General features: G+C 39.4%; 1 protein-coding gene across 3 annotated transcripts in view; it reads right to left on the bottom strand.

The window, feature by feature from the left end:
* ITPR2 (inositol 1,4,5-trisphosphate receptor type 2) overlaps positions 1-13,672 on the bottom strand; it is a 598,268-nt gene that overhangs the window by 455,060 nt on the left and 129,536 nt on the right. For all 3 annotated transcript variants that reach the window (XM_068970194.1, XM_068970196.1, XM_068970195.1), the window contains exons 6-9: positions 11,460-11,558; positions 11,080-11,163; positions 10,445-10,591; positions 4,555-4,650 (exon numbers count right to left, since the gene is read on the bottom strand). In XM_068970194.1, coding sequence (XP_068826295.1) covers positions 4,555-4,650; positions 10,445-10,591; positions 11,080-11,163; positions 11,460-11,558 — 426 coding nt within the window. The remainder of the gene's footprint in view (positions 1-4,554; positions 4,651-10,444; positions 10,592-11,079; positions 11,164-11,459; positions 11,559-13,672) is intronic.

Here is a 13,672-nt window from a genome sequence, read left to right as displayed (position 1 = left end):
CATTTTTCTGAATAACAGCCACCCAGTAAGCACTGGTTAAATAGAATATCAGATTACGAAAGTGTAAGTTAAAAATTTAGGTGTTTTTTCTCATATGTCCTTAGATTTAAGGTGGCAGCCCTTTAAACTTACTGAGAGATTTATCATGAGCATCTTTAAATGTTAATAATTTAAACCTTACACATAACCTGTTATCTCAGATATTTATGTATGCTGGAAACAACTGACAAATAGATGTCCCAGTGATGAGTTAATATAATTCCCCTCCAGACTGCACATTCTTGAAGGACAAGGACAAAATGTTAGTCATCTTTGATTTCTTCGCAATAACAGAACAGTGCTTTCATCTAGGAGGCAGTCAATAAAATGATTATGTAATTTCAGTATAACATACATCAGTTTCTCAACATTGGCACTAGTGGCATTTGAGCCCAGATCATTCTTTGTTGTGGGATCTGTCCTTCACTTTTTAGGATGTTCAGCTGCATCCCTAGCCTCTACCCACTAGATGCCAATAGCTCCCTCTCCCCAACTGCGACCATAAAAATGTCTCCAGACTTTGTCAAACACCCCCTGGGAAGAAGACCATCCTCCATTGAGACTCACTGATAGGGATGAAGCAATGCAAGTGTAGCATTCAGCCTGAATACTATCATTAACCTTGTTTCTTAACTTTGGACAAAATAAATCCCTTCTCTGACTCTGGGTTTCCTGTTTTGCCAAGCGAAATGCCTGGACTTAAAACTTCATTCTCTCTATGATTTATTCATTAGACTATTCAATACTTACTGAATATAAATTATCAGAGACTGTTCTAGATACAAGGTACCCAGTGGTGACTCCCAAAACATTTTACCCCTTAAGTTATCTGATTGACAAAGAAATGTCAGTTATGAATAACAAAAGTAATAAGGATAAATTTTAAAATAATAATAAACACAACTACACATTTCCTTTCCCCTTCCTCCCAAAGGAAACAAAGGGACTTAATACTTACTAAATACCCTTTATGTACAAGATGCTTAAAATTCACAAGATATTCTTTAATTCCAAAAAATCCCATATGATATATATTATCACCTTTTTCACACACAAGGGAACTGAGGTTCAGAGGGGTCAAGTATTTGCTTAAAGGCAGAGAGATTGTGAGCAGTCTACCTGGGACTTTTCTTCCCACTACTCCAGGCTCTCTTTGCTGCACTGGCCAATATAAATACCATGAACTCAAAGGCAATTTAAGAATTGTATCATCCAATTGACCAGGGGTGCCTAAGCATACTAAATTAATGTTTCAAACTATAAATAGGTGTGTTGAAAGTGGAAAATTTGAGGAAAAGAGTAACATGCCTCCAAATCCTGCCCTCTGATAGATCGTCCCCTAGAACAGCTCATCCATCTTACTGTATGGTAATGATAACCCTGTATGCAAGACAGCAAAAGAGACACAGATGTATAGAACAGTCTTTTGGACTCTGCGGGAGAGGGAGAGGGTGGGATGATTTGGGAGAATGGCAGTGAAACATGTAGAATATCATATATGAAACGAGTCACCAGTCCAGGTTCAATGCATGATACTGGATGCTTGGGGCTGGTGCACTGAGATGACCCAGAGGGATGGTACAGGGAGGGAGGAGGGAGGCGGGTTCAGGATGGGGAACACATGTATACCTGTGGTGGATACATGCTGATCTATGGCAAAACCAATTACAAAAATTAAAAAAAAAATTTTTTTTAATCTAATAGAACTCTTCCCTTCCTTTTATGACTCTGATTCTCCCCCTTCACAACCATTATACAAATCTCAGTCCACACCTCCTTCTGATTGCTAGCTTCCTCATCTCTTCCTCTGCTCCCTGCATTCTGGTCTTACTAAAAATGCTCTCAGTGAAGTCACAGATGACCATATTCTTGCCAAGTGCTGTGAAGACATTTTGTTCCTGACCTTTTCTGTAGCACTCCCTCCTTGTTGAAACCCTACCTTCTCTTGCTTGGCGCCTGTGACTCAGCCTATTTGATTTTCCTGTTGCTTGTGTGACTTCCCAGGCTGCCAGTCTTTCTAATTTTACTTAATTAAAAAAATATAAAGTTTAAATAGCTGACACGCTGCTGGTGACTACCATATTGGACAGTGCCACTCTGGAGTGGTCTGTTTTGAATACAGATTATTTAGAATGCTGCTCTTTAAGCGAAAGATTAAACACATTCTGCATGGCTTAATATATATGGCCTGAAAATACCAGCTTCCCTACATTTCTGGCCCCATCACTCCCCTCCCACCTTCGAGCATCACTTCTTAACTCACATATATCTTATGTGTGATATACACATGATTTACCCATGTGAAACTAGTTTGTAAAATAAACATATCTCCTCTGCCTCACTGCCTGAACATGCTTCTCTCTCTTCCCCATCTGCCTTATTCATCCACCAGGCAGCTGCCCTTCCTTGTGCCCCCCACCACCCTCTACCAAGGGGTGTTGTACTTGAGTGTTTCCCCATTTCTAAGAGAATTTTAATCCTAATTTCTAATCTTTGGTAGGACACCCACTAGGCTTTTCTAATTCTTATTTTAGACAAGATTCTCTTACCTTACTGCTTAACTTTTCCAAAAAAAAGTTACTTCAAAACATTTATGGTATCAGCAGCCCATAAATTGTGAAGCTCTATTTCATTTAAGTGAGCCGATTCATTAAAATTGAGTCAGATATTTATAAAGGTAAGAATGCTTTCTACTTGCCATATAATAAAATTAATCTTGCCAGCATTCCTTCCTGGTCACACATTACACCAAGCACTTTATATCATTTCATTCTCTTGATAAACTTATATAAATATTGTGATCATCCCCATTTTCCAGCAGAGGAAACGGGAGTTTAGAGAGATTAATTTGCCCAAATATGGTCTCAAATGTGTCTCAAATACAAATTCTATGATTTTCTTTTTTCCCATTCTCTAAGCTTAGGGAACCCTGAATAGCTTCTTCATATTCATTCATTCATTCAAAATGTATTCACCAAATGCTTTCAAAGTACCAGGCACTTTCCCAGGTACTGGGCATCCAGTGGTGATGTTAGCAAAAAAAAAAAATTCCTGCCTTCAGAGAGTATATTCATTCTGACAGAGAAAGTCAGTAAGACATATAAAAAGTGAGAACGTGGGAAATACTATAAGGAAAACCATCACAGATTAACATGACGGAGAGGGTAATGGGTTTGAGTTCTACTTTAGACTGGGGTCAGCGTATTTATAGAAACTTCCTGTTTGCACCACCTTTTTCGCATCAGCTTTCCAGCCCCACCTACTTACCCTCTGAAACATCCAAAAGCAAAAGTTAGATAATTAATACTAGACATTCCAAGACAAAATTCTGGTTTAGAATCCCAGAAGAAACTCTAAGTTGAAAAACAGAGTTAAGAGTAAAATGAATGGATATTTCATATATCTGAAAACAAAGATTTTCTATATAATACCATATATAAAATAAACAACAAAGATTTACTGTATAGTACAGGCAACTATGGGTTTCCCTTGTGGCTTAGCTGGTAAAGAATTCGCCTGCAGTGAGGGAGACCTGGGGCCTGGAGAAGGAAAAGGCTACCCACCCCTGTATTCTGGCGTAGAGAATTCCATGGACTAGTATAGTCCATGGGGTCACAAAGAGTAGGACACAACTGAGTGACTTTCACTTTCACAGGGATCTATATTCAATATCTTATAATAACCTATAATAGAAAAGAATTTTCAAAAGAATATAAATACATATATATAGATACACAACATGTATATTATGTATGTATAACTGAATCACTTTGCTGTAAATGTGAAACTAACACAATATTATAAATCAACCATGCTTCAATTTTAAAACGATTTAAGAAAAAATAAATTTAAAATTATAACAAATATTTTCAAAACTAGTTTTAAACCAGATAACTAACCTTTAATTAAATCATTCCTACAGCTTCAGTGCTGTTATTTCTACCACTTTTCACTCTGTTAACATGCATTTAGTGGAGAAAGAAAAGACCTTTCTACATTTTTACCATTTTTATTGACAGTTTTAAGACAGTGCAATATCTCGGCGGTGGGGCGGGGGGGACCCTTTCCTTTCTAATGGTTTGAACAATGAAAGCCACCCACCAGTGAAAGAATAGCCACAGAACATCAATCTGAAGCTATCTAGACTACACCACACCAACTATGAGCTGATCAGGATTCCAAATCAGACATTCTGAAAGAGTGACGTCAAACAGGAAGTCTCAGGATGAATCCCACACTGGTGCAAATCAGATACCCTCTTCCAAATACCCTTACAGCAAACCAACCACATGGTTCTATTGTGGTGGTTGCTGCTGTTTTTATTTTCAAAACAAAGATTATTTTAAGATTTCAATTAATATTTACATTTTGAGAATAGCAGACATGCCAATCCAGTACTTGATTAGCAATAATTGAATGTGCACAATAACTGTTCCTACAAATACATCTTCTCTATTGCCTGTTTTACTATTTCTGAATCTAGAGATTTTACAACACTAGATCTGTTAATCTTACCTCTGCAGCTAAATAGTTCCCGGTTGCAAGATGTTTAAATCGGAACAAGCTGTTCCACTGTCCTGCACCCCCACGGCATGGATCATGATGAACTACCTACAGACAAAAAGAGAAACAAAAGTAATGGCTAAAAGACATGCATGTTCCAGGCAAGCAAATCTCAACAGGTTACAGGGGGTACCCGCATGTTCACGTTAAACTTGTCAAACCTAATATACCTTTTCAGGAGTCCAACGTAGCAGAAAACAAGATTCCCCATAAATAAGCAAGAGAACAGTTACCTTACTGGGCTTGGATGATTCTCATGTCTCATATCTGCAAATACAGCCTTACTCCAAAAGACATGTTTCCAGGCCCAAACTGGAAATACTGTGGGGCTTCCTCACATTTGTTATTCATTCACTCAACAGATTATGTTAAGAGTCCACCAGGTGCCAGGTACTCTTCTGGGCAACAGGGACCAGAGCAACGAATAAGACTAAGCTTTCAATGAATAAGATTTGGCAACACCAGCAGGAAATAGAGTGCGTGATTGAGCACCCAGAGAAGGCTCTTGCTTGTGCTCAGTCGCTCAGTCGTGTCCTCCTCTTTGTGACCACATGGACTGTAGCCTGCCAGGCTTTCCTGTCCATGGAATTCTCTAGACAAGTATACCGCAGTGGGTAGCCACTGCCTCCTCCAGGGTTATCTTCCCAAACCAGGGGTCAGACCCACGTCTCCTGCATTGGCAGGTGGATTCTTTACCACTGACTCACCAGGGAAGCTCCATACAGAAGGCTACTTTGGATCAAAACGGCAGTCAGCATGGGCACTCTGATGGGTAAGAATGAGACGGTGATGCAGCGAGACTGGAAAAGATCATTCCAGGCAGAGAGACCACAAAGCCAAGGCCTGGAAGTCTGGACTAATTTAATTCCTGGCTCTTTCCACATGTGGCTTGTTTAACACCACGTCCTTTGATATCTGCCCTAGATGCTGAGCCATTAGGTGCGCTAAAAATGAAAGTGGTAGAAGGTCTGAAACTGTTGCTTATGACAAGCGGCTCAGTGCTGAAGCAAAGTTCAAGTCCTCCAGTTCAGAGACAACTGGTTTTGGGTCCCACCAATGATCCATTCCAGTATTCTTGCCTGGATAATCCCATGGACAGAGAAGCCTGATGGGCTACAGTCCATGGGGTCACAATGAGTCAGCTACAACTGAGCATATATGTTCTTGACATTAATGACTATGGTCTGATCACAGAAAGGAATGTAACATCTCAGAAACCTGTTTCTTCATGTACTGCTGCTGCTGCTGCTAAGTCGCCTCCGTCGTGTCCAACTCTGTGCGACCCCATAAAGGGCAGCCTACCAGGCTTCCCCATCCCTGGGATTCTCCAGGCAAGAACACTGGAGTGGGTTGCTATTGCCTTCTCCAATGCGTGAAAGTGAAAGCGCTCAGTCGTGTCCGACTCTGTGCGACCCCACAGACGGCAGCCCACCAGGCTCCCCCGCCCATGGGATTTTCCAGGCAAGAGTACTGGAGTGGGGTGCTATTGCCTTCTCCAATGCGTGAAAGTGAAAGCGCTCAGTCGTGTCTGACTCTGTGCGACCCCACAGACGGCAGCCCACCAGGCTCCCCCGCCCATGGGATTTTCCAGGCAAGAGTACTGGAGTGGGGTGCCATTGCCTTCTCCGTCTTCATGTACTAAGTACGTTTAATTCATAGGATTGCTGTGAAGAGTAAATATCACAAAGGCATATTAGAGTGTTCAGATAACTTTCCACTGTTCTTCAGCAGATCACCTTCTTCTTTTTGATATCCTTTGCCTCCTGCCCCAGCCTCAATTCTGTGTGCTAATGTATGAAGTGAAAGTGAAAGTGTTAGTCATTTAGTGATGTCTGACTCTTTGCGATCCCATGGATTATTGCCCTCCAGGTTCCTCTGTCCATGGAATTCTCCAGGAAAGAATACTGGAGTGGGCTGCCATTCCCTTCTCCAGGGAATCTTGCTGATGAGGGATCAAACCTGGACCTCCTGCACTGCAGGCAGATTCTTTACCATCTGAGTCACCAGGCAAACAAATGTATAGAACTTCCCAATGCCTTTTGCTAGACTCCAGCCCCCATTTCTTCCCATACTCCAAAAGCTCAAATGAGATAACTATGAAAATACTTCAAAGTGGATAAAGTCTTACAAAAATACTCCCCTTATGGCCAAACACCTGCTTATCCTTCAAAGTTCAGTTCTCAAATCAACCTTCTTCTACCAATCCTTTGCTAATCCCACCCCTACCATGATCTTGTCAATATTTGAACTCTTACTCCTTTGGGAGAGACATCTCTGAGAATCCGATAAAATCCATGAGTTGTCTCACATACACACATACTCTCACACAACTTTTGTATACAACTGCTGGAGGTTAATAAATAACTTGACACTCACCAGGGATCACAGACTAAGAACGCCTGCCCTCTACATTAGCGGGTCTAGCAATAGTAGTACATACAACTCCCTAAAGGACAATTTGGAGTCAGGGAAGGGAGCACGTTTTCATTTATCACAGTGATTTTTGAGGGATGCTACTGGAATGAATGAACAGTGGCCAAGATATTAAATATCCTGCAATTCACAGAAGCGTATAAGCGTAGGCTAGATACTGTGTGTGACACTCAGGACCATTCCCGTCCTTCTAAGGGCCCTGCTGTATCACCAGGATAGGAAGCAAAGGAGAGTGAAAGACAGAATCCTCTAAGGGCTCCAATAAAGGTGGCAGCAGCTGCCTTGCAGGGCCTCCCACAGGGAGGCGTCGGGGAGCACTCCTGGGCCACAGGAAGAGGCAGCCCTGGCTTCCAGCCCTATCAGATCTTTACATAAAACCATATTCTTCATCCCACTTTTTCCCATCCAGTCCTTCCAACAACATTGAAACCAATTTCCAATTTTAAATATCTGTCTGCTTGAAACACCTGATGCTCAGGCTTCCTGAACTGAAGCCTGGTTGATGTAGCACACCATACAGAAACATCCCCTAGTATCACTTTCAAATCTCCAACAGAAATAAAACCTACCACAAATATAAACTGCTAGTGCTGTAACATGTAATCATACGGAAAAGCTTTTACATCAAGTTATATGAAAAGGCCAATCATTTTAGAGACATTCACTGTGGATAAGGAAGCTTACCTGAATCCAAGACATTATGTCAAAATTACTGAATAATGTATTCACTCTCTCCATTCTGACTGCTCAACGGATCATAACATTTCCAACCACGCATTTTGTTGGGAAGGATATTGGTGCAGTGGCAAAATTACATCAAGAGCTATAAAACTAACAGCAAATATATAAGAGGGAAGACACAAAACTTCTTTTAACAGAGTTGAAACCAAACTCACTGTGTAAGGAATCTGCTATATAACTTTTCCATCACTGTATTTTGCTAATAAAATTTTAAAATAGCATTTAACAGTACTGCTGAAAGAAAGTGAAAGGTAAAAGTGTTTGTCAGTCGCTCAGTCGTGTCTGACCCTATGTAACCCCATGGACTGTAGCCTCCTAGGCTACCCTCTCCATGGAATTCTCCAGGCAAGAATACTAGAGTGGGTAGCCATTCCCTTCTCCAGGGGATCTTCCCAATCCAGGGATCAAACCTGGGTCTCCTGCATTGCAGGCAAGATTCGTTACCAACTGAGCCACCAGGGAAGCCCTATCCCCTATATTTTGAAAATTCTTAGAGCACAGTGGTAAGAAATCTATGGTATGAAAAAATGTTTAACTACGTATTTATTTCCTGGTTGCCTGTTATCTTTCTCTTATTCTAATAAGAGAATTTGTGAGATTGGCTTCTGGGAAGAGGATTATGTAGTTTTGGCAGTAGTTGATTTCCTCCGACTTAGAGGTTAAAGCGTCTGCCTGGAATGCAGGAGACCCGGGTTCAATCCCTGGGTCGGGAAGAGCCCCTGGAGAAGGCAATGACAACCCACTCCAGTACTCTTGCCTGGAGAATCCCATGGAGGGAGGAGCCTGGTAGGCTACAGTGCATGGGGTCGCGAAGAGTCAGACACGACTGAGCGACTTCACTTACTTTACTTACTTTCACCTACTAAAGACCAGTGTATCCAAATACACTGAAGGACATGGTCCCTTCTGAATGCAGGAGACTGAAAATATGCCTCAACATGCTTTTGTGCTATTTCATCTCTATTCTAAACCATGTCATAACTTAGAGAATTGTCTTTATGTAACATTTATAATTAAGGCTCGGCTCATTTACATAAATATTATACTTTCTCATTTTCTCTGTTTCAATAGCCTATAATTTGCCTCATTATCCTTATTCCAATTATGGTGATTTCTTTTTTAAATCATGTACAAATGAGTCTGTTCTGTTATTACCTCTCCTAACACTAGATATTACCCAAGGGCCCACATTTAGCTCTGCTATTTCATTTTCCTGTACTTATATAGAATGGCTTCTTATCCTTTTCTTTTATCACCTCTCCCAAATCTAAATGAATCCATCAAAATGAAAGTGAAATGAAAGTGAAGTCGCTCAATCGCGTCCAACTCTTTGCAACCCCAAGGACTTTACAGTCCATGGAATTTTCCAGGCCAGAATACTGAAGGGGTAGCCTTTCCCATCTCCAGGGATCTTCCCAACCCAGGGATCGAACTGGGGTCTCCTGCACTGCAGGTGGATTCTTTATCAACTGAGCTATTAGGGAAGCCCCAAGATGGGTATAAATGTTATAGTTTCTAGGAGTATGTATTTATATGTTGAAATGAATATTATTTTATTATAAATTATTTTCCTTTTGTATCTTCTTTGTATTAGAATTTGGGCATTTTATTGATTTTTTAGTCATGAGAATATATAATAACATTAACCATGAATTTCATTTTCATACATAAAGGAAGTATAACAAAATAAATTGCTGTAAAAGGTGTGATGATGGGTTTGAAATGGTTGAGAACCACTGCTATAGTGGCTGGAGATATATTAAATCCAGATGGAACTTATCGGGTTGTTTACAGCCACTCAGGTATATCTTTCTTGCCTGGAGAATCTCCATGGATAGAGGAGCCTGGTGGGCTACAGTCCATGGGGTTGCAGAGTCAGACACAACCAAGTGACTAAGCACAGCACAGGTATATCTTATCTCTTCCAGTATATATAAAGTTCCTTAAAATAAAAACCCATACCTTATATTTTCTTAATTACTCTATCATATTGGCACATTTAAGAAAATCTCTCTTAAAGGTGAATGAATTCTTAACTATGGTTCTCCTCACTCCAAAAGAAAGAGCATCCCCAGAAGACACAAATGCTCTTTTCAGTGACTGTGTATTTCTGATGCTCACTTACAGTGAGTCCTCCTGCTCCATCTCAACACCAGTGCCATTCAAGGCACAAGGCCTGCAGTCTGATGTTGGCCTGAAGTCAACACTTTACAATGGAATATTTAAAAGCAGAATTATATATATGTGAAGAGAAATAAAGGAAGTAGCAACATTTCAGACTGGTCACAGCAGTAAAGAGGTACAAGAGGCTTCACAAAAATTATTGTTTTATGGATCTATCACAAGTGATGCTTGGGCTTTCCAGGTAGCGCTAGTGGTAAAGAATCTGCCTACCAATGCAGGAGACATAAGAGAAGCAGGTTCAGTCCCTGGGTCGGGAAGATGCCCTGGAGGAGGGCATGGCAACCCACTTCAGTATTCCTGCCTGGAGAATCCCATGGACAGAGGAGCCTGGTGGGCTAGAGTGATGAGGTCGAAAAGAGTCGGACACAACTGAAGCAACTGAGCGTGCACACATGCACAAGTGATGCTCATGACGATAAACCATACAAGTGACCTTGTCTTTTAGATATAAGCATTTATTAAAAGCCAAAAATGATTTACGCACCTCTATTTCCCAGAGTGCTTTAGAGCTGGTTGCAGAAGTGGCTGACTGACGCAAGGTTGTACGAAGGAAAATATGCTGTTTTTTCTCATATTCATCACAAGTCAGAAACTTCTCTTGTTCCGCATGGAACAATCGAACAACATCACCCTAGAAAAAGAGGCAAAAAAATCCTGTATTTCCTTTGCTGTATGTCTCAGGGAACTCAAACCAGGGCTCTGTGACCACCTAAAGGAGTGGGAAAGGGTAGGAGATGGGAGGGAAGTATGTATGGGGACCTATGTATGCCTATGGCTAATTCATGTTGATGCGTGGCAGAAATGAAACCATTATTGTAAAGCAATTATCCTTCAATTAAAAATAAATGAAAAACTGTATTTTCAACAAAAGTTTGATCAAACAGACGTAAGAAGTAGGTGACTCTGTAGGATTTTGATACTCTGGGCCCTTCTGTAAACATTTGGCTTTTAATGATTATGTATACATTTCCAAATATAGGAAGGAAAACTCAACATGAGTTTTAAGGTTTACAGTCACATTCTAAACTTCAAACACAGTGAATACATAGGTTTTGCACCTAGAAGCTCAGTAAGACAGCCTTCAATTCTTCCAGCAAATGTTCTACATAACATACTTACTCCTTTTAGTACATCTTCTCGATAGGAACTGTATTTCATGAATAAAGTGATTTTCCAGCTAGTGTTGCAATTAACAGCATTCACCTATTAATGAAGAGATGTTAAGTTATAAGACTGCAGGTTCCATTTTATACCATTAAATTACTTAATTGAATTATTACTTCAACTAGAGGAAGGAGAAAAAAGAATAACTTTGGGCAATGGGGTATGTATGTCAAAAAATATCTTCAAAGGACCATTCAAAATCCATAGGTATCTTAACAATAATAACTAGCATAAACTGGGCTTATGCTTATGAAAACAATGAAAGAAAGTACAAGATTTATTTTTCTTCTCATGATAAAAATCAACAAATTCACTTCCTTTCCTCCCAAACTTACCTCTTTACACCCTGGATTATCGAGTAGTTCTATGTTGCTGGCATGTAGTGGCTGTCCTGCATTCACGGGCATCAAAACAACTTTATCTCCAACAACAATCTGGAAATCAGAATTAAGTTGCAACTGAGACACTGCATGGATCTATGGTGATATATTTGATGCTAAAAATAAGAGTCTTCATTATTGACCTAATATTTGACCTGTTTATCAAATTTTAGGTCAATTCTTTTCTCTTTAAGGGGAAATATCTTCTGATAAATGACTATATAATCATGTCCCACAGAGCCTATAAGTGTGGATTCATAAAGCTGGTGTAGATTTTTTTTCTTTTGCTTGGCATGTGGGATCTTAGCTCCCCGACCCAGGATCAAACCCACGCCCCTTGTGGTAGAAGCGTGGAATCTTAACCACTGGATTGCCAAGGAAGTCCCTAGATTCTTTTCTTATTGGTCTGCCATTTCAGTTAGAGCTTTCTTAATGTCAGTAATTAGGTCAGCATCCCTCCACAGAGGTCTAATGCCACGTACACAGGAGCTATCAAGAATAAATGCATCTGCCACAAAACAAGAATCTGCCTAAACATTAAAACCACTTCACGTGCAAGCAGGGAATCTTATACATTTGTATTTGCTCTAAATTAAAAACAAATCTACTATATTTGATCTTCCCCATAGTCTCAGAAATTTAATAAACGTTCTAATCTCATCTGGATTCAGAAAATGAAGAATCTGGTATGACCCTGTAGGAACACATTTATAGTTTGGACCTTGGGCAACTGGTTCACTTTTATCTTAAACATCTAATACTAACAGTGTTCCTTAAACCTGGTGCTCATTTGTAAATTAAAATTAAAATTAATTATGGGAAAAGTGCTCTAAAGAAATAGGTCAAAGTTGATCTTTTTATTAACAATGTCTGCTTGATCTTTAAGTGTCTTTATTCATCACTCAGATTTTGGGGAAACGAAGCTGTGCTTTTCTTAATGATAATAGTGAACAGTTATAGTTATTAAAGTTACTTTTGTTAAGTTCCACTAGAAGATTTACTACTGTAGTACCTTCACTCTTCTTCACAGAATTGCTCACTTCAGAAATGAAAATCAATACCTTCCCTTTGCACATTTCATATCAACTAAATATTAGAATAGCCTAGTAGATAACTGAAAAACAAATTAGGACTGAGACAATAAAAACAGATAAACGTCTTCTCCCTGGATCTGAATCTAGACTAAGACTTTAAGGAGCATAATTTCACATTTGCAATGTCAATAAATTATATACAAGAGTCAACATTCACCTACAGTACTGTTGTCACAAACTATACCTGGAGATTCAAATATGATAGAGAAGCCATAAGCTCATTAATCGAGCAAAAGAAGAAATTCTTTGGTTTTCAGGAATAGCTTCTGTTATTTACAGGACTAGTCTCTATTCACCATCCTGCCTTTCAAGTCCATAATCAGGTGGAGGCTGTGATTCAGAAAGAACCATTACAGAAGCTCTTTATTATGTCCAGATAAGGAAGAAATCATTTAGAAACTGTGTTAAGTGAGAGGATGAAAGGGCAGAACTGGGCTATGTTTGTGTAAAACAGAGAGAGTAGGAGTATATGCATAAGAAATCATCCCAGTGGTTAACTGTGAAAAAGAGAAGTGGGAACTGAGAACATGGGAAAAAGGATTAAAAAGAGACTTCTCCCTATTTATCTTTATATTGTTTTCTATCTTTGAATCATGAATTGGTATCTATTTTAAGCAATTAAATTATAAACAAAATAAACAAAAATCAACATCACAGACATATTTTCAATACCTCCCTCAAAAAACAAAAACATATGTTATTGCACATGACACCAAGCCAACTCCAAGTCTCAAAATCATGTAGAAGCCTGAGTAGTCTTCCATTCTACAGACACCGGAACTGGACACTACACTCTGCCAATACTACATCTGGTCTTCCAATTTCCTAAAGAACAGTTAGATTTGGTTCACTATCATTCATGTCTGTACTATATAAATATTAGCCAATTAGTTGCTAAATATAGTGACATATTTTAGCTATATATTTCTAATTAAAAGAATACTTTTGGTTGCACCTATAGTCAGTGCTCTAAGTCTCACTATTTTACCATAACTTTCTGTAAGCTTTGGATCAATCCCTATATTAGTTTTACTTCAAAACAATAGCTGTGAAGTCTTCTATGACTTTAAGAGA

Source organism: Capricornis sumatraensis, chromosome 4 (genome assembly GCF_032405125.1).
Source record: "Capricornis sumatraensis isolate serow.1 chromosome 4, serow.2, whole genome shotgun sequence".
In the NCBI taxonomy this organism is placed as follows: Eukaryota; Metazoa; Chordata; class Mammalia; order Artiodactyla; family Bovidae; genus Capricornis; species Capricornis sumatraensis.
This window is presented reverse-complemented; position numbering and strand designations above follow the sequence as displayed.